At 34.0% G+C, this 22,606-nt stretch overlaps 1 protein-coding gene across 11 annotated transcripts in view; it reads left to right on the forward strand.

Moving 5' to 3' along the window:
* Positions 1 to 22,606, forward strand: part of STXBP5 (syntaxin binding protein 5) — a 165,767-nt gene that overhangs the window by 62,385 nt on the left and 80,776 nt on the right. For all 11 annotated transcript variants that reach the window (XR_002179675.3, XM_019951508.3, XM_019951509.3 and 8 more), the window contains 2 exons: positions 360 to 483; positions 10,329 to 10,407. Coding sequence is in view for 10 of the 11 variants with exons in the window: in XM_019951508.3 (XP_019807067.1) it covers positions 360 to 483; positions 10,329 to 10,407 (203 nt within the window). In the remaining variant the exon portion in view is untranslated. The remainder of the gene's footprint in view (positions 1 to 359; positions 484 to 10,328; positions 10,408 to 22,606) is intronic.

Consider the following 22,606-nt stretch of genomic DNA (forward strand, 5'->3'; position numbering starts at 1 on the left):
GCAACTAGTTTTTCCAATGGAATATTGATTATAATTGCTTGGTAATTTATGTTTAGTTATTGTTTATTGTAAGAATACATTTTGTTTTCCTGAACTTGTCAATAATACGTATATCACTATCATATTATCCTTACGCTCACTTAAGGAGTAAATAAAGTAAAAAATCATTAAAATAGTGTCAGAACCAAATTAAATCTCATAATGACAGGAGGACTGAGTTATGGGAATTTAAGATTAACATTATTGACGTTAGCTTGGGAAATAAGAAAAAGTTTAAAATGAAAAATGAATTATGAATAACTTGGTGTTTAAATAAAATTTTGTTTTTAAAAATGGAATTCTTTACCCCTCTTCTATAGGCTATCCACTCTGTTGCTTGGCATCATGAAGGAAAACAATTTATTTGCAGTCATTCAGATGGCACTTTGACTATATGGAATGTGAGATCCCCTGCTAAGCCTGTACAGACGATAACTCCACATGGTAAGAATGTATCCCTTTTAAACACCACCTAAATTGTGATGGACAGTAAACTGTTTTGAGTTTGCATTTGGATTTGTTTGTTTGTTTTTGATGATAAGGATGGGTTTTCTTTCATTCTGAATTTTAAATATTTATACATATAGAAATAATTTGTAACAACCAGGTAAATAAAATCTCAAATAACTATGTTTGCGGTTGAAATTGCAAATATGAGCTTTGAGAAAATGAAGTTACATAATCTTCTGAGTATTCTTTTCTCCAGTAGTCCAAAAAGTAGATAATTTTGTGAGTGATATAGGACTTACTTTAAACAGTTGTCATCTTAAAGTTATCAATTGCAAGTTGCTAATGTATATATAATATGTACTGAAACACTTGGAACTCTAAGAAGGTAATTTTATACATTAAAGTATTGTTTTCAGAGTCCCCAGAATGACCCCAAGTTTGATTCACTAGGAAGACTCATAGGACTCAGCAAAAGGATGCAAAGCAAAATCAGTACGGGGAAAAGGCACATGGGGTGAAGTCTGGAGGAAGCCAGGTTGAAGCTTCCAACAGTCTTCTCCCAGTGGAGTCACACAGGACATGCTTAATTCCTCTAGCAATGAGTTATTACCACATGTGTGAAACATTATCTACCAGCGAAGCTCACCTGAGCCCAGAAGTCCATAGTTTGTATTGATGTCAGTCCACAGGTACCCTCTGCTTTAGCATGTACCAAAATTTTAGATGCTCAGAAGGAAAGCAGAGATTGGTCATAAACCATATTGTTTGTATAGATAATATAGCATAGTGTGCCACCCTTATCAGTCTTGGAATGGTGGAAGCTGTCTTGAAAGCCAAGTTACCAGTTGCCAACCAAGAGAGCTACTCTTACAAGCTGACCTTTCTAGGGATAGCGGTCTCAAGCCTGCTTTGTTAACTTTTTTTCTGTACAAGTAATATATACAGAACCTCCATGAAGGTTTTATTAGGGTGCTTATGAACATATTATGAAGACCTTGTTTGAATTTTGGATGAGGCCTAGGAATTTGTATTTCTTTATTAATCTGCATTCTCCCAATTCTACCCTAAGAGGTTCCTAACCAACAAATTTAGGGAAATAAAAAGGAACTGTTTTTTAAATTGGTAGCATACTAAAAGAGTACTTTTGTAGTTATTGCTAATGTTTCATTGTTTGCTTTCAAATATGAATGCCCACTTTTTTTAAAAAAAATTGGTACATTCTGAATTATTACAATGTAGAAAATAAACAGTCAAATTAAAAACTTATCTTTCTGTAGCAGTATGCATTTTTAGACTTGTTTGTTTTCTGGTAAAAATAATCATTCTTTTAGCCACATATTGTAATATATTTTACCACTGCTTTTTGGTAGCAGTCATCTTCTGGAAAAGCACTTATTTTAAATTTGCTACAGGTCTATTTATGTGTGCCTCCAGAAGATAGCCCTTTTGATAGTAGGTTCCAGTTTTCCCTAATATATTTTTGTTCTTCTTTCTGTTAGTGCCTAAGTCCCTAATCTTTGTGGTACTCCTGAGTATTCCCATACATTTTAGCATCTCCCAACCCCACTGGAACCTAGGAATTCAGAAAACCAAAACAGTAGATGAGTAGTTTCAAGACCTTTAATTTCAAATCCAGAAGGAAATAAAAATAATATTGAAGATGGTAGAAATATGTAATATTGGTTTTTAAGTTTATCTAAATTTTTATCTGTTTTTGTAAGTCTAGTACAAAGAGGTTTTTTTCTTTCAGACCATTTGAGAGTAAGTTTTCAACATATTGCCCAATCATCCCAAAATATTTCAGTATTTGTTTCTTACAAAGACATTCTCCTATATCACCAAGTTTTGCCATTTATCAAAAGGGTCTATATGCAGGATAGATTTAGTTGTCATGTTTCTTTAGTCTCATTCAAACTGGAACTGTTCTTGAGCCTTTTCTTGACTTTCCTAACTGATAAATTTTGAACATTACAGGTCAGTTTTTTTATAGAATGTGCCTCCATTTGGTTTTGTCTGATGTTTTTTCATGTTTAGATTCATGTTGTACATTTTCAGCAGGAATATCCCAAAAGGATTGATGTGTTCTTTTTGCAGCCTCAGGTGGAGCTTATGTTTGATTTGTCCTAGTGATGTCTCATACTCTGATCCCTTGATTAAGCTTCTGTCTACTAGGTCTCTCCATTATAACGTTATTTTTTCCTTTTGAAGTTAATAAATGTTTTTGATTTTTTCTTGTAATCAATAAGTGTTTTGATTTGGAGGAAATATTTGAGACTGTAAACATACCGTTCCTCATCAAATTTTTACCCCCTGGTTTTAGCATCTGTTGTTGTTTCTTGGATGGATCACTTATTGGTTGCCAAATGGTGATTTTCTATTTAATCTTGATACTTTTTTTATACTAAAATCTTAAGACCTTGAGAGCAGACTTTTAGAAGTAGCATAAATAGATTTCTACAGGGTTTTTAATATCTTAGCAAAAAAGGGTAACTAGTTAAAATTACTTTTTTCAAACAAGACAAAGAGTATTTGATATAATATGTTTTTTTCAAAATTAGAATCCAAACAAAATGTAAAAGTACATTTTTTTCTGTGGCAGATGTTAGGAAGTTGGATGGCGTTTGTTGGCACAGTATAGCAGCCTAAAAATGTAGATCATCAGAAGTACTGTTTCTTTATAAAATATGAATTATTTTCAGCAACAGTAATGTGGTAGATACCTGCCAAAGTTAAATTTATGCTGATAGTTGAGTTCAGTGGCAAAGCTAAGTGCATTTTTATACATTAAAGCACAAAAATGTGTTTTTCATACAGTAACAAGGTATCACATATTCCATATATACATATACCATATTTGTGGTATGCAGTTTTTGGTATACTAAATATCTGCTTTGATGGATTGAAATTTAGGGCTTTTTTTCATTACTATCTTGTGTTGTGGATTTGATGGATTGAAATTTAGGGGTTTTTTTCATTACTATCTTGTGTTGTGGTCTCTTGTTCTTACTTTCTAACAGTTACGGTAAATCTTGGGTTTTTTTCATATCTAAACCATGTAAGGTAGTGGTTAAGTATATCTTATTCTTAAAAAAAATTAATAAGCTTGATAATTGATTAGAACTGATTGTACTTTTATTTATTCATTCAACAAATATTGGTTCTACTATGTGATAGGCACCATTCTACACCTTAGAACAAATAAGCAAAATGTAAGTGAAAGTACCTGGAAACTGACATGCTATATACATATGCGATTATAGTAAATATAAATTTGGATATCTTATTTACTTGGTAGGATAGGACCAAAAGATTTTTAGATTAGTTTTCCCCAAAATGTATTTCACGATACTAATTTTTCCTATGTTAATGAGTTATTTGGTGAAAAATATGTTATGATCAAAGAAGTTTTAGAAATGCTGAATTAAAGTTGAACATTTTCTTCACTACAAGACTTCTTAATCTTTAACGTACACTATGAATTTCTAAGAGGGAAGGTACGTATACACATGTATATATACATATATACGATTGACCCTTGAAAAGCGCAGGGTGTTGAGGTGCTCGCTACTGCCTAGTAGAAAATCTGCATATGACCTAAAGTCAACCCTTGGTGTCTGTGGTTCTACATCTGTAGTAGTCTAGTATTTACTACTGAGAAAAATTTGCACATAAGTGGGCCCATGCACCTCAAACCCATGTTGTTCAAGGATCAACTGTATATTTATTATTTATGTTGGTTTATATATTAATTTATTTTATGTACCTTTTCCCAAACTTATTTGACTTTAGCACCTTTTGTTCACAGAGCATCTTGTGGTTGTCTAGGGTTCCGTGGAATACACTTTGAGAAATGACGGCCTGGTGCTTGAATTATAATTTAATTATAAGACAGTTCCCCAGATTTGGTAGCTATGTTCAGTTTACCCTCCGATGGCATCATTCATTGCTAAAGCTGTTTGTTAGTGGACTCTTATTCTGAGGGGCATAGCAGTTATCTAGATAATGATGATAAAATGGCCAAGAAAGGAGAATAATTTGAATTCATTTAAGGTAATTTTCTGATATAAAGTTGTATAATTTTATGCATATCAAGATGGTTGATAGTCATATTTTTTCAGAAAGTCTCTATTTGGGTATCTGAAATTACTCGACAGATGATTTTTGACCAAAACAAACAAAAAGTGATATCTCCCTTTAATCTAGTTTTTATGAATATCAAAGAACATTTCCCTGGCAGTCAGACAATCTGGAATGTAATTCTAGCTCTGCTGTCTGTGAAATACTTTGTAGAGATAATTACTGTTTTCTGGGACTTCATTTCAGCGTATGTAAAATGAAAGGATTGAGCAAGGTGATTTTTAAGGTGTAAAGTTTTATGATTGTGTGGAAATTAAGCAGGATTTGTACCATCTATTGACTCTGCAAAGTCATTTCATCTTGGTGGGCTATAAGTTCTGTATGTCTGTATGGTAAGCCTAGTGGGTAAGCCCTCCTTCCCTCTCTCTCTCTTTTGGCTTGTTTCTCTCCTATGGCAGATAGGCTTTCATTTTTTAGGAGGGAAGAACTTTGGTAGTCCTGGCATGGCTCAGGTACTTACCCTGAAGCAGTCATCATGGTTAAGTGATTTGCTGACCCAGGGCCCCAGAGGATCTCCCATGTAACCCTGGGTATGTGCGTGTGATGTGTTGCAGCGTGAGATTTTTCTGCTATTGTCAGGTTCACCAAAGTCAGATTATTCTCAGAGGAAATGGAGATGGTAGATAGTCAAAATCAATAGGTATCCATTATAGGAAATGACATTTTAAGATTTAGTTCGTGGAGCTTATTCATCAGTACAATCAATCCATTTACCAAAGAATAACCCAGGATTAGAGAACTTTTATTCTGTTAAACGTTGCTGAAGGAAAGATAAATTCAAACTTCACATAAGTAAAGCTAACTTAATGTAATATTTTAAGGATGTGACATATTAAAAATTTCTATTAATCTACTTTTAAGATTTACCTGAAGCATAATACATTCAATAAATAACAAATCCATACAGCAGTTCTTTAATGTAGTCCATTACAGAGTTTTCCCTAGTTTTTATATTTGAGTTTTATAAGATAGCAAAGAGCAGAGCAAGGTTATTTTAGTCAGAAGGTGCAAAGACATAATCAAAAGCAGAGTATTCTTGGAAAACTGTTAATAGTTTAATATGACCAATGTTTAAAATTCCTTTGGGCAAGTAGCAGGAAACTAAGACAGAACTGCATACAGAGGCAAAAATATACCTTGTAGTATGCTAAAGAGTTTGGACTTCATGATGGAGACCTAGGAAATGATTTTATAGTGAGAAACATAAAATTTATATTTGGAAATACTGCTTTGATGGCATTGCATCAGATGAGCTGGGAGCAGAAGAGGGAGGTCAATTAGGAAGCTGTTGTTAACAGTAAATAATGAAGATGTCAATTGTGACTGCTATTGAGAAGAAATGGACATACATAATGAAATTCTGGAATTAGAATCAATAGGACTTTGTTGATTGTGGCTGGGTAATTTTGGGGGATGGGAAGCAGGGCATAATAAGAGACAAGAAGAAATCACATGTGACATGGAGGTTTATGTGATTTATTAAGTCGAGTTTTATATTTAACCAGATCTTTTCAATGATTTATCAAAGTAGTTCACAGTTAGTTGAAAGAGTAAGCACACATTTTTCTACGGAGGTGGCGTAGCAGTTAAGAAGTGAAATGACACTTAATGGTGAAATCCAGTGATGCTCTAAATGTCGTTCAGCTATATGTGCTTTATAAAATCTTAACTAGTGCCTTATTACTTGATTTGATTTAGAAAATGGTTAGTCTAGGATTACAGATGAATAAACCTTTCAGGAATATAAGCAATAATCAGTGGCATAATTTTAAAAATCTGAGTTGAAAAAAGATCAGAGTATGCAGATCAAAAGGACTCACTAATTTCCAAGCAAGATTAATGAAAAATCACTATAAAAACTGTAACACTTTTAATTTATAGAGATAATGAAACTACTCTCTTAGCATCCTTGTATGCATCCTTGCATCCATGCATTTTGTCCAAACTTTTATAAAAAAAGTTTATTTATAAAGAAGTAAAAATCAGACCGGCTTTAAACTTTAAGTTTAAATGCTGGACACAGTAGAGCAATACCAAGAGGCTATTGAGCAAGACAAACCTTAAGAATTTTGTACCTGGTCAGGTTTCATGTATCTGGTCTTCTTCAGAGCAAACATTTAAATTCCTGACTGAAAGGTCATATATCTCTGAACAGATTGAAATAGAGGTTGAAATTCTTACTTTGTTCCTTGTACAGCATGAGGGACTAGCTTTCAGATTTCAGCCTCCTTTTTTCCATACCTTTCTGATTACCCCAATTCTCTCTCCCACCTCAAGAAACCAGTCTTCTCCCCTGGCAGTCCTTTCCTGTCCCTTGATCTGGTGTTCTACTTAACTCTATCACTAGTCACTTGTTGGTTCTTGTAAGTTAGGATGCCAGAGGTTCAAGAGTCCATTGCATCATCATTTTCTGCATAAAGAGGTGAAGAGATGTTTCCCTAGGATCTTAAGGCAGGATTAGATGTTCTAATAGCAGTTGAATGGTGTGTATTTATAAAAATTTAGTGTAATAAAAGTGCCATTTCATGTCAGTGGGGAAAGCTCTGATGGTTCAGTAATAAGGCTGGCAGGTGCATACCTGTATCACAACTCGTCACATTGTACACTTTAAATACTTGCACTGTATTGTCTGGCAATTATAGCTCAATAGAACTACACAAATAGTGCTGAAATTATTAAAGAAAAAATACCTTCCCTATATCAAAATATACTTCAGAAAATAAATGTAGTAAATGTAACTATAAAGCAATTACAAGAAAAAGCAAAAAAAAAAAAAAATTGTAATGATATTTGTGTGGGGAAGAACTTCCTAACCATGAAACCAAAGAGACGGTGACAAAAAAGAATGATAGTTTTTTTTCATACACATACACATATGATGATACGGGATCGTAGCGTACCAGCCTCTTCTCCCTAAACGTTCCCCGACATTAGCAGCCCAGTCCCCTTTCTTGCCCCACCAGGTAAGCTATGTCAAAAATCTTACAGGTGTTCTTCCAAAATATATGCATTCTAAAATCGTATGTATTTACACACACATATACAAACATATGAGATTTTTTGGTCATTGTTTTACAAAAATAGAACTATATTAGTATTTTTTGCATCTCACTTTTCTTAATCCACTGTACTTGAGGAAAATCTCTCCATGTCATCTGGCACAGCCCTAATTCCTTCATTTCAATGTTAGTGTATCAGCCAATTGTTTGTCTCACAATTTTTCACACTTTATTCAGCCATGCCAAATTGATGGGCGTTAACTTTATTTTCAGTTTCTGATCACTACAGATTGTGCTGCCTTTACCTTTCTGTAGGTATTCAATAGGAATTTGTCCTTTTGTTTCTGTGGAATAAATGCTTATGAGTAGAATTGCTACTCCTTGAAATTTACTAGTTTTACATATTTCTATTTTTCATAAATGTTCTCAAACTGCTTTTCAAGAAGACTGTATCCTTCGCATTTTTACCAGCCATGTATAAGTACCTCTCTTCCATTGTTCCTGCCAGCAGTGGTACTATAGCTCATTTTACTTTCTTTTTTTGTTAACTTCCTGTTGGCCCAGAGTCTTAGAGTTGGCCAGAGATGAATGACTGGGGCCTTTTCCTTTCCTAGGTCTTTCCTGGGCATGCACACTGCTTTGCACATGTATACAGCCTTTTAGATTCCTAGAGTATGTCCAGTTCTTCAGGATTTTTAAAAAATTCCTGTCCAGGATCTTATTTGCCTCAACTAAAACCACAGCCTTAGAGAGCTGTGATATTGCCAGCAGATTGCTATTATTTCTGTGATGCCCTGAAGGTAGGGCTTTTTGTCTCCTGAGCTGATGTCTGTTCTGTCAAATGAAATTGCCACAATGCCTTGGGAGTAGAGTTTTTCAGGGAGCTGCAGATTGGGACAAAGTACTGATTGCCTTCTAGGGAATCTGGTTTTAATGGAACTGCAGATAAACTTCAGTCCTCTCTGTTGGTTGATGATGCTGTTGCCTTTTCATGGTACTGGGCCACTGAGCTGGGGAACAAGGGGAATAGGAATAGCCCTTGTCAAAGCATCCCAGTCCCCCTTGTCTTACCAAGGTTTGGTCATTTCCATTGAGTAGATTATGTTAACGCTCATTTTGTGGCTTCAGTTAATTTGCAGAGTTTATGGTAAGTGAGCGAGTTCAAGGAGGTCACACTTTGTCATTCTGGAAGTCAGTCTCCTTTTTTAGTTTTGTTAGCTGTTCATAGGAATTGAGTCCACCATGTGAACTTTAAGGTCATTTTGTCCAAATTTAAGAAAAGCTGTTGGAATTCTAATTACATTAAATTTGTAAGTTAATTTTGGAAGAATTGCCATTTTAGGATTTTAAGTTTTCTTAAATAGAAACATGATTAAGACTGATAGACTTATTTAATCAATCACAAGTGACACTAGGGATAGTATTTGCAACATATGGATACAATGTTAATGACCTTTGAATATTAAGTTTATTTTTAAATATAAAGAAGATAACATACAAGCACGGGTAAAAGATATAAGTTATTTTTAAAAGAAGAAATACAGATGATCATAAAGCCTAAGAATTTTCCATTAGGGGTTAAATCAATACAAATTAAAATGAGATACCCTTTCCACTTACCAAATCAGAAAAAAAAAGAGCACTGTTCAGGAAGCGTGTGGCAAAATACCCTCCTACACTTTCTTCTTCCTTTCTGGAATACAGTTCTACCTAAGTATCTCTTTTCTAGAAATTAATCCTAAAGAAAAATAATTAATTTATTCACTGATTAAATAGTTACTGAGTGTCCACTCTGTGCCAAACAATGTTTGTCACCATGGACGTATCAACAGAAAACACACACTTAAAAACCTTTGCTTTCATGGAATTTACGTTCTTGTTGGTGAGGCAAACAACAAACAAAAGAAAATACAAACTTCATTAGAATGAGCTAGTTACTATGGGGGATAAAGCTGGGAAAGAGGATAAGAAGTGTTGGGATAGTGGTGTGTGTTTGGGATCTTCACAAATAGTATAATAATGGTGAGACTGATTAATCCCTAAGAAATGGGAATAATATGTTTTATTTTCTTTAATTTTTCTGAGTTGTTAATACAATGAACATGTAAAAATAGATAATAGAAATCAACCTTTTTAAAAATAATCAAAATTCTTTGACAGTATGAGTTTCTGACACATTTTATAGGGGTTGGTTTATTTTAGCAATCTTCTGGACATTGCAATGGATGGCTTTTACTTTAAGAGAGTAAATGTAAATGAGTAAGAGAGTAAATGTAAATGTAAATTTATGCTAATGAATTTATTAGCATAGGGATTTAATTTTGCAGCCTGTCACTTTGGGTGAAAATATGACTTAGATTTATTTTTCTCAAATAAGCTGTTTTAAAACTTGAATTCATTGAGCAAATTGAGACCCTATTTTGCTTATCTTCAATTAAGAACATTGGAAAGACTGAATTTCTCTTACTAGAATTTTATCACATAAATGTTGTTGACAAGTTATTTTATTTACTTTTTAGCACTGAATTTCAAGCAGTAAATTGATCATTTAAAATATCTTATTTTGTATTAAATACTTCTTTCAAGACCACTTTAAAATGTTTCATGGTGGATTTCATTATATTTCATTTTATAAACTGTCAATGTATAAGAATTTAGAGTAACTTAGAATTTTAGAATTTAATGCAGGAAAATATATTTTAGGAAAACAGTTAAAGGATGGGAAGAAGCCAGAACCATGCAAGCCTATCCTCAAGGTGGAATTCAAAACGACTAGACCTGGGTAAGATTTTACTTCACTGACAGTATTCATTGTATATAATTACTGAAGTAGCACTGACGGCTCTCTTATCATTTATTTTTGAAAGCCTACTTTAGAATGGTCTAACCCAGTCATAAATTTTATGCTTTCTTTATTTAGCAAGATAACTAAAATGGATAATTTTAAGATAAAATATTTCATTGTGTTCTCTCTGTCTTTAGTAATTTCACAATATATCTTGGAAAGTTTGAATTATTTTTCTTGTCCAACTTTATATGTTCTATTAGCTTAGTCTTCTGTAGCAGTAGTGTTTATTCACTAGTAAATTGTGGAATAAGCAATGAAGAAAAAAGATTTAAAATTTAACCTGTTTATACAATATATGTTCATTATGAAAGTTATAAGTATTCTTCAAAAATTAAATCTTATTTTAAGAATATTTGGCAATTCCAATAATAAATACAGCTTAATATCAAAAGAAGATCATCAGTAGTATTTGAAGAGACTGATTTACACTGTGAATTAGGTATAAGATTTATATGGTTTTTACGATGTACATATCTTACATATGTTTTTTGTATATACCAAATGTTATATTTAAAAATATAATAAAGGAAAAATTTTTTTAAGGTTTCTTTGAAAATTCCACATCTCTTTAACCTCTAAAGGAGCCCCTTTATTTATGTTCTAGTTTCCTAGGAAAGGTGTATGGTTTTATTTACTAGAGCTATGTTGTAAGAGAGTGAATTTATGTAGTGTATATAGTGCAGTGGTTCTCAGATTATGGTCCCTGGGCCAGCAGCCTTAGATGAGAACTTGTTAGAAATGCAAGTTCTCAGAACTCACCCCAGACCCACTGAATCAGAAACTCTGCCTGTGGGTGAAGCCCAGCAATCTGTTTTTACTAGACCTGCAGGAGATTCTGATGCACACTAAAGTTTAGAACCACTGGCACATTTTTTTATATACCAGCTTATAACCACTGGTTATTATAACTGGCTTACTTCCCTTTTCAATCTGTTCTTTTCTCAATCTAATTCAACTCAGCCTTTTTCTCATTCGAAGAAAAGATAGTAGGCTGAAGAATCTTAAGATTGCTGTTATTTTTCCTTGATCCCCTTTAGCCTTCCTCTGGGACCCAGAAGATATATTGTGTTCAGACAAAAGATTGACTGAACTCCAAGAGGAATAGCATCTGTTTAATTGATTGTGGCATCCCTCACTGTGTGACCTTTGGCACAGTTATTTGACTTCTTTGTGCTTTAGTTTCCTCATTAATGACATAGATGTGATAATAGGTCAAAAGGTTGTTGTAATGAATTAAGTGAGATAATCATGTATTCAAAACATTTCACACAGTGCCTGGTACATAATGAACTTGCTATAAACGGTTGCCCTTATTTTTATTGGGAAACCTCCAACCACCAATTGCCTTTTATTTGCTGTAGTTGTTCTATGGCAAATGTATGTGAATAGGAAAGCATAGCAGCGAAACGGTGTGGGGTGGGGAACCAGAAGAAAAAACCCTATGTTTATAATACAACATAAAATGAACTGTCTAAACATTTAAACTGACAGTGCTAACTGTCTTCTGAATTATCTAATCATTTTAACAACTGTTGGTTGGCAACAAAGGCAGAAGTACAGGGAGGATTTTTTTTTTCCTCTCTGTGTTCTACCTATTCCCGTTTTCACTCCTATATACTGGTAATATTTATAAGTTCCTGGTTTCTTCAGGATGGCAGTGATGTTTTTCCTTTCCTAGGATCAGAAATGAAAGAAGTCTGGCTCTTTTGTATGCATTTGTAGGCACTGTTAAATAGATCCATAGGCTAACCCTCTGGTAACAGTCTTCTCCAGCTTCCTAATTTCTTTTTTCACCTGGGATAAGATTTTCAGTGAATTAAATGAGCTCTCTTTTTCCTCACTACATGACTCGTTTCCTTGAGATATCGCCCCAGAATTCTAGCACATAGCCAACATTGGGAGCTACTGGAACACCCCTCCCATCGAGAGCAGAATCACCCTCCAGTAAGCAAGCTAGGCAGCTCTCAACCTTTCCTGTTCCTAGCAAGTGTCTGGGGCAGGTGCCGGCAGAATGTGTTCTATCAGTTCATGTTGGCAAATTACCAGATTTTATTAGAAGGGCCATCCTTCCCTGCTCAGAATCTTCCACATTTTCTTCTCTTTACCTAGAAATAATTCAAGGCCGAAGGATTCCCTCTCACCCATTATAGTTCAGCATAGATGTCACTACTTTTAAGGATGTCTTGGCCATGTGGACTAGATTGTGTCCCCTAGTAATATACTCTCAAAGCATGCTGTATTTTTCCTTTCTAAAACTTATACTTGTCATTAATAATGAAATTATTTGTTTAATGCATGCCTTTCCCATTAAATATTCAGACTGATGAAAGCGTGAGACATAGCTCTCTCACTTCTAATTGTCCTAGCAGAGTGTTATTGAACGTAAGGAAGAAGAAGATAGGCTGGTGTATAGAAAAGCACAGCCATGAAGACTTAGCTGTTTTCTGTTAATGATAAACTAGCTGTTACTGTTAATGTTAAAGGTAAACTGACAAAAAATGGAATCAAGATGTTGTGTAACTTTTATTTTCTAATAAAGTATATATTACACCAGGGGAGACAAGATTTTTCCCTTACATAGGGAACAGTGACAATTTAGTTAATATTACATTTTAATAGCACTTTTATTAAAGATATGCAGGTATTCTTTATATGGCCAGTTCTTAATAAAGAGTCAAAAGTTAAATGTTAAGTCAATTCTGTTGAAGCTGTTTTTCGTAAAATCTAACGTGACTCAGGTGTGAAGTCCTGCAGCCGTTGATGCTGGAGCAAAGTGATTAGAGCCTGAGCTCTTGAGCCGCACCACCTGGGTCTGAAATCGGCCTCAGCTGTCCACTCAGGTGCCACCTTCGGCAAATCAACTAAGCTTTCTGTGCTTGCTCCTTCTCTATAAGGTGGGAATGAGAGTAGTATCTACCTCAGAGTTGTTACGAAGATTCAACGATTTATATAAAGCAGCAGGTTGAAGGGAAGCCTCTCTGTTAGGGAACCTAAAAGTGAATATGATCACAGCTAAATATGGCAGTTTAGTTACATTTGGAGAAGCACAGCTGAGAGGTTAATTTACTCCCTTTCTTTATAACACATGCTATGACAAGCCTTTTGCGTACAGGACCAGAGAGTAGATATTTTAGGCTTTACAAGCCATATGGGTCTCTTGCAGTTATTCGGCTCTGCTCCTATAGCCCCAAAGCAGCTGTAGACAGCTCTTACATGAATGAATGCAGCTGTGTTACAATAAAACTTTATTTACGGACTTGGAAATTTGAATTTCATGTAATTTTCAGGTATCATTATTTCGGGTGATTTTTTTAACTATTTAAAAACGTAAAATCCATTCTTACTTTGCAGGCCATACAAGAACAGGCAGTGGACCATAGTTTGATGACCCTTGATAGGCACACACATACATATGCATGATGTAGTTAAGTTAATCTTTAAGGAAAAGTTGGGCTTTTGTGTTTGTTTTCCACTGACATTACCCCACTCCCACCCCTGGTGCCAGAATTCGTTTTCAAGTAGTTGAGTAGATGTGGTGATTTCTTTAATTTTATATGTGGGCTAAAAGCTGTAGGTAGATTACCTATGTAATATTAAAAAACAGATTACAGTAAAAACTCAGGGTACATTCATGATATTCATGAAAATATCTAAAGATCTATTTCAATAATCCTCACAAACTTGCTACCCTTGAGTTTCCCCCACTGCTACCAGTGTTGTGTTTCTGATGAGAGAATCCTAACTCTCAGAAGCCCCCAAACTCCCCTGTGCACAGTTATTTCTCCAGAACACGGGCTCACTTTCTCTGATTTTTATCTTTCTCGACTGTAGATTGTTCTTAAATAACTATATCTGTTAACACTTGTGCTGCCAAAGTGCTTTACGCATATTTATTTAATCTTAGCAACAACCGCATGAGGCAGGTATTATCTCACAGATGAGGAAACTGAAGAAGAAAGGTTGAGTAACTTGCCCAAAGTCATACAGCTCATAAGCCGAAGAGCCCAGATTTAATCAAGTCTGTACTCTTACCTGTACTCTACTACTACCTGCTCTCTGTTCACATTAACCACCAGTCCCCAAGATTACACTCATACCTGCAGATCTCCCAGCAATAATTGCTCTGCTAAACTATTGCTGAAACTGCAGATGAAGAAACTCACCTTCAGTTCATTTACAGATATGTCACTCAATGAGAACAATGTTTTGGGATCACAGGTTTGGTAATAGTCTTTACATCAATAAGTATGTTTGTATATTCTCATTCATGGAGCCTCTGCTTTTCTCTGAACTCTTGCCACCAAAGTATTGTTCAGCAAATGTTCCATCTGCTAATCCATCTCTCTCATCCATCTCAATTCTTGCTAAGCCATAGCAGCAAGAAGAGAAACCACATTCAGAATCACAAGTTGTTTCCTTTTGTCTTAGCAATTCTTATATTCTTAGTTGAGATAAAAATAGCATCTTATATCTTGAACTCAAGACCCTTACTTAGATGGCTTGGCTTTCAAGCACCAAGAAGAAAAGAATTAGTAGATAAAGTGAACATCCATTATTTGCCAGGTACTCTGCTCTGCAATTGGAATGCATTATCTCTCATAATTCTCATAACAGCACTATGACTTGGGTACTTTTATTGTCTCCTTTTAGGATTATAGATAATGAGTCATGGAGAGCTTAAGTAACTTGCCTCATGAAGTAACAGAGCTGGAATTTGAGCCCAGGTTAACTCCAGAGCTGGAGCTCTTAATCAATGTACTAGGCAGTATCACAAATAGCCGGGGTTAGGGTGGGATTCACAAGTCACTCAGTTCACCAAGAACTGTATTCTCTTTTATATTTGCTAGTTTATCAGGCCATCTTTTTAAAGTTAATATTAAATCATACTCAATACAAGTACTCACACTAATGTGAGATGAGAGATCTGGATAACTTAATGCAAGTAACCCTAGCTACTCAGGACTAGAGAGTTGCACAGATTGCTTCCAGGCTGCATATTTAATTCTAATTTGGTGATTCCCACGTTTGATTTTATGGTATCCCTTTGTGGTCATGGCACTTGGTCTTATACTCACTGTTTAGGAAAAATCCACAAGCAGATTTACATTTAATTGTACCTAATGAGAAAAGACCTCTTTGAGTCCATGGACTCTTAAAATTTCACATGCATCATCAGATAACCTTCCTTGTTTTCATGTTACTTTTACCATGTTGGTCAGCACGTTTCAACCTCAAATCGGCTAATTCTCATTGTATCACTATCTTCAGAGACATTCTTATGACCCACCACAGATTTATCTGTATTATATTCATTCTCTCAAAAGGTGAACATTTTCTCCCAGTCTTACTCTTCAAACCTTGTACCTAACTGGGATAAATTATTGTTCACTTTCTTGATTTTAAGATGACATTTGACGTACAGTGCCTTAACGAACACTATTATTGTATAATCCTGTGTAGCTAGAAAAGTGAGACTACTAGATTGATAGCTGTCTTCTGACATCAGAATACTTCATTTAGTAGCTATATAAGTATATGCTCAAGATTGGGTGTTCTGTCCGTGGCTTCTATCAATTTAAAGTACTAAGATTCCTCTATTTTTAAGCTTCTCTTATATTAGGTGTTTTTTTTTTAATTTTTGTTTTTATTTTTTTATAAGCAGGTTCTTATTAGTTATCAATTTTATACATATTAGTGTATATATATATTGATAATTCATTACTGCTAAAATATAATTGATATCACATATTTAATTAAGTCTACTGATAAACAAATCCATTTTTGTTTCATTAGCAAGTTTTACTTGTTAACTTTGTTTGAAAGTAAACATGTATCAAGCCATTGAAATATATTTAACCAGTAGTGGTTACTAGAATGGAGGTGATGTTTCCTGAGTGTAAGACAAAGAAGCACATATAGAATGGTTCCCTGACAGCTCAGAACCCTTTAGCACCAAGGCTCCCAGCACTGGTATTTTATCCTGAAAGACACTAAAATAAAGATGTAGAAAGGAAGACTAGTAGACTCTGAACAGGGGGAGAAAAAAGGAAACCCAGGATATCACGTTCTTGAAGTGTTTGTAGGAGAGAGTAAGTAAGCATTGTACACTTCTGTAGAAAGATGGATTTGAATGATAACAGAAGAAAAATTAGGAGATATATATTGTAGGAAGGATTAATTTGTAAGGGTACTTTACTAGCATCATTTCAAACATGAGCCAGGATATAGGGACATTAAATTTAAGAAAGAAAAAGAAATGGGTGGATTCACAATAGAAAATACTCATTTAGAACATGTATTTAGTGAATTCACCAGTGTATATAAGTAGCAGTTATATGTCATCAAGAAGAGTAAGATGCAGATTTTAATTTTTACCTTAAATTAGGGAAGACCTCCATATGAGTAATGGCAGAAAAGAAAGAGCCTTTGGAATAGGAGACACTGAAAATGAAACAATTTTTAAATTATTTTTTACATTATTATTTTTTTAACATCTTTATTGGAGTATAATTGCTTTACAGTGGTGTGTTAGTTTCTGCTTTATAACAAAGTGAATCAGCTATACATATACATATATCCCCATATCTCTTCCCTCTTGCATCTCCCTCCCTCCCACCCTCCCTATCCCACCCCTCTAGGTGGACACAAAGCACCGAGCTGATCTCCCTGTGCGATGCAGCTGCTTCCCACTAGCCATCTATTTTAAATTTGGTAGTGTATATATGTTCATGCCACTCTCTCACTTTGTCCTAGCTTCCCCTTCCCCTTCCCCGTGTCCTCAAGTCCATTCTCTATGTCTGCATCTTTATTCCTGTCCTGCCCCTAGGTTCTTCAGAACCATTTTTCTTTTTTTCTTAGATTCCATATATATGTGTTAGCATACGGTATTTGTTTTTCTCTTTCTGACTTACTTCACTCTGTATGACAGACTCTCGGTCCATCCACCTCACCACAAATAATTCAATTTCGTTTCTTTTTATGGCCAAGTAATATTACATTGTATATATGTGCCACATCTTCTTTATCCATTCATCTGTCGATGGACACTTAGGTTGCTTCCATGTCCTGGCTATTGCAAATAGAGCTGCAGTGAACCTTGTGGTACATGACTGAAAATGAAATAATTTTAGAAGAAAGTTTTAGAGTGGATTTCTCATGTTGAACCCAAAGTGTACACATAGAGAAGATAACTTTCTTAAATATTGAAAGTATTGTCATATGATTATATGATCCATTCTTCTGGAAAAGTTTTTTGGCCACAGAACCAATGATCTTAGGATTAAGATTAGGTTTTAGGTCCTGAAATGGAACATTGAAGTAGATGACAAGAATAAAAAGTGTGGTAGAGGGGAGTGTGCAGGCTAAAGGATGCAGTGAAGCCAGGGAAATTAAATGATGGAAAACAAGAATTCTTGGCCCGTGCTGCAGTGACCAGCACGTATTAAGCGCTCAGTAAAATGCTTGTCAAATGGATGAATCATAATAATATCGTGACTTGATTTGTATAGTTTTTCTTGAGTGGCCTAAGAAGCAGAAAAAATTTCAGCATAAGCTACATTTTAACAGTACTTTAATACAAAGTGTAATGACCAATACGGAAATGACATTAAAAATTGGCAAACTATTTTCATGGTATTTCATATGAAAAATGCACCTTTTAAAAAGTTTGAGTAGTCGTAAATACTGTTGTAATTCCACTATTCTAAAATAATGTTTTTCATTTGTTCATTTTCCCTAAGTCTTTTTTCAAATACATATACATTTTCACTTAATTATATTCTTAGAGCATATTCAGTTTGGTATTTTTTTTTCTACTTAGTATGTCTAAAGTATTATAGTTTTTATCAATTTTTTAAATTATTTTCAAGGGCTGTGTAGTTCACTCAGTCATACCTCCCTTTTCTGAACATTTAGCTTTAATATTATAATCAGGTTTATAATATAATTAATACAGTAGTGAGTGTATTTCTCTTGACATTACAGAGAATTCAACAGAAGATTTTTACTATTTTACGATTACAGTAAATTTCCAGTGGTGAAATTTTGAAGATAAAATATTTTTATAAATCTTGACAAATTGCCACATTGCTTTTTGAAAGTATACTCTAAAGAACTGAGTATAAAATTAATAGTTTCATCCATCTCATCAGTGTGGGATGACTTTTTTTGTTTTATTAATTCACTACCTTAAAAATCAGCATTTATGCTTTAGATTTATCTTAAATTCTCTAACCATAATTTGAACTCCTAAATGACTGCTGTTAATGGAAAGGCAGCCTGCTGTCATAATTGGGGTTGAAGTTAAATTTGTTTGTATCTGCAGGCAAAGCAGCAGTGATTCATAGAAACTTTCTAATTTAATTTTTTGTAAGCAGTTGTCCAGCTAAGCTTTTATGTTTTGACGGGGACCAGAAATTATTTATATGCTTTTCTATAGTTTTGAATATGTATTATTTATTTAAATGTACAGCTTTATTTCAAACCTAATTGTTTTCAAAATTGTTGCTTATTTGTTATGGCTATTCAGATATCCCCTTCTTATACTGCCTCTAGTTGATTCATTCTACTTTACCTACTACTGAAGCTCATTCTGAGCTTTCCTTCAGTTTCTTCTTTTAGAGCCATGCCTCCTCCATCTCTAACTTGGTTCTCTGGTGCATCCTTAAAGCTTTATGGATTGTTCAAGCTAATGTAAGGGTATATTTTCCATCATTATACATCCTAATCTACATTTTGTCCCATCCCTAAAATGCTTACACTTGAGATCTATACATAGACTAAATATCTTAGTGATAGTTCACTGATTATTCTAGTACTTTTACTTAGATGTTTATTATATATATTGATATCAGCTTATATAAATTAGATTATATTTTTCTAGAGGACGAGAATCAAATCCATGTAAGGCTTTTTCTGCAATAAATGACTTTTAAATGTTCTTTTATAAACAAGCTTTGAAATCATACTTGTAACACTGTGAACCCTCATATATGGTCCATTTAATCAAAAATTAATTCCATATGGCAAAGATTACATTAAAAAGTTTAGATTTCTTTTTGAGAAAAAAGAAAGTCTAATTGTTACATAGTTAAATTCTCCTATGTGTATTGATTCTAGAAAGAACCAGAGTAATACACTAATATGAATTGCTGCTATATCCTTATAAATCTTATGCATCCTAACCAATCCGTATATAAAAACTGTAACAGATTGAAATACCAAAGCATAAGTTTTGTGGAATTTGTATGGTTAGGATAAGTCTTCTAAGCTCTGTATCTTTATCTCATTAATTTACCATGTTGATGCTTACTGTTTGTTTTGCTTTCTAGTTTAACTTCACACTACACTTGATGCTCTGTCCTGCAAAGCACAGGTAGAGAAAAGTTATGTTGCCATAGACATGGCAACTTCATCATACTAGCTTTTGTTATGATCATCAGCCGTTTGGTCTACAAGAGAGTACTGTAATTCTTCTAAAGTTATTAAGGTTCATGAAATATTCAGTTCATAGGAGCACTTAAGCAAATTTCTGCATCCAAGTTAGGGAAGGTGTTCTGAGATCTTTTTTCCCTTTCATAATTAATCATTATGGTCCATTTATGACCAATTAATTCCATATGGTAAAGACTGCCTTAAAAAGTTTAGATTCATGAATTCTTCTTCTGCCCTTATCTCCAAATCTGTGGCTTGTAAGCCAGTCATTTAAGTGAGGATTTCACATGTTAGAGGACCAATGCTAAATAACTCTTAAAAATTCTTAAATAATTAAGGAAGACATTAAAATTTGTCTAGTATGAAGAGAAATCATAGGACTTTGATAAATATCACTATACTGAATGGTCAAAAGTTGATAACTTGGAAAAGAATGCTACTTTATTTCTTTGCGTTGTACAAATAGAATCCCCTTTAACAAACTCAAGCCCACTATTAATACCTTTATTAATTATAATACCTTTATTAATTATAATACCCTTTTATATAATTATATAATCTCTTAATAATTATAATAACCAATTAATTGTTATAACCTTTATTAAAATGAAAACCTGTCATAGCATATTTTCTTTTGTGTGGGCTTAATTTTTAGGTGTATACAAACAGTCCACAAACTAATCTAAAGACCCTTTACACTTTTAATTATGGAAAATTCCAAAGAATTTTTATTTATGTGGGTTTTATCTATTGATAATTACCAATTAGAAATAAAGATTAGAATTTTTAAAATATATATTACTTCACATGAAAATAATAAAAAAACCCTTTGCATGTTAACATAAAAATATATTTTAAAATAACTTTAAAATTCCAAAAAGAATGAGTGGAATTGTTTTATTTTGGAAAATACTGATTCAGTGAATCAGTCATATCTTCTAGTGTTGATGCATTTTATTATGTAATATATATTTTTAATTGTTAATATTATCACTGATCTCATCAGGAAAGTCTTTAAGTATTGGGAAGCTGTGAAGCTCAGCATGACAGATAAAAGTTTTCCAGACTCTTGATATTTTTACCTGAAAGCCTAGATTTTATCATTGTAACCAAATAATCTCAATTGTTTTTCTTAAAATAACAGACTCATTTGATTCATTTTTGAGAAAACAACTGTTACCCAAACCTAACTAATGATAGTTCGTCAGTCATCCTTTAAGCAAAAATAATAGCAATTCAGTTCATAACTCAAACAGTAGTACAAGTGCTTTTCTAGAAATAACTGTCCAGTATACAGAAGCAGTGCTTTATGTATACCTCCCATTTTCTCAGCACAGTATTAAAAAGACATTTCTTTACATGCTACTAATAGAACCCCTTTTAATAAACTTAAGCCCAAGGGTCAAGATGAAAAATTTAGAATTAGTCATTTTACTGCTTCATCAAGGACATTTTAAAGTGAGAGAAAAACACCTCTTTAACGTGTGGCAATAAAAAATACAAATAACTAGTGCTGTTTGGTGCCACTGCTTTGATTCATGCTGAGATGCCAGGAGTTTTATTCACCTACTGTTACTTTTGTGCCATCAGTGCAAATATCAACATAGTAAAAAGGTGAGCGATGTCTTAATATCACAATGAAAAAGGTTTTGTTTTACCCTTAGTGATTTTTTTGGAAAAGGTCCTGGGAACCCCTAGCAGTCACAGACCACACTCTGAGCATCACTGTTGTGTGTTATATGGGTATTTAGAGGAGTTATCCAAAGGGAAATATTTTGAGGTTGCATATTTTTGATACCTTAAAGGATATGTATTAAGTCCAATTACTCTTAACAATTTAACATAACAAAAATAATAAAACATTTAACATAAAATTATATTAAAATCTTATATTTTATGCAAATACTGTAATATACAAATCCACTTTACCAAAGCTGTATTATCATTGCTAAATTGGTCAGTAAATGAACAGGAACTTGTTTAAATATGTTATGTTTCTTTATTTTTACCCCAAGCTCATATCTTTTTATCTGAATTAGCAAAAGGGTCTTAGGGTTAGTCACTAGTGAAACATGGTCTGGAGGTGGCTCCCCTAGTTCCAGAGGGTCCTCTTAAAATTGGCAAAGGTACAGATCTGAACAAGAAAGATACTGGAGTATCGTCATCATCGTACTAGTAAAATACTCACTTCATTATCATAGTGATTGATTCTTATGGTACCCAGGTGTTTCTCTGTTCACTCAAATAGTACTGTGATGAAAACTTCTCATAACTAAGCAGTAAACTTGTTCTTGGGATCAGTCTGTCTACCCAGCCAGGCCCAGCCAAAGAGTTCTGTGTTTACTGACTGAACTCCATAGAGTGTGAGGGGTGTGGGGCCTTGTAGTGAGACCCTTAATGACACTAAGTCAAGGCTAAGTCAAGTAGTACCGATCACTAGGAGGCTCAACTTCCCGTGCTCCACTACTCAAGGTGTGATGCATGAATGGTTCCAGTCTGCTAACTGGTCTGAGTGCAGAGGTAAAATACCATACTGTGTCCTGAAGGAGCTCACAATACAAATGGAAAGTAGATAAACACTGACAATTCAGTGTGGAAATGTTGAGAAGAGGGTGCTTAGGAACACAGGAAGGGTACCCAACTCAGGGCGGGAGGATGAGTCAGGAAAGGTTTTTTGTAGAAGATGATGAATGATTGGACT

This window comes from Tursiops truncatus, chromosome 12, assembly GCF_011762595.2.
Source record: "Tursiops truncatus isolate mTurTru1 chromosome 12, mTurTru1.mat.Y, whole genome shotgun sequence".
Lineage (NCBI taxonomy): Eukaryota > Metazoa > Chordata > Mammalia > Artiodactyla > Delphinidae > Tursiops > Tursiops truncatus.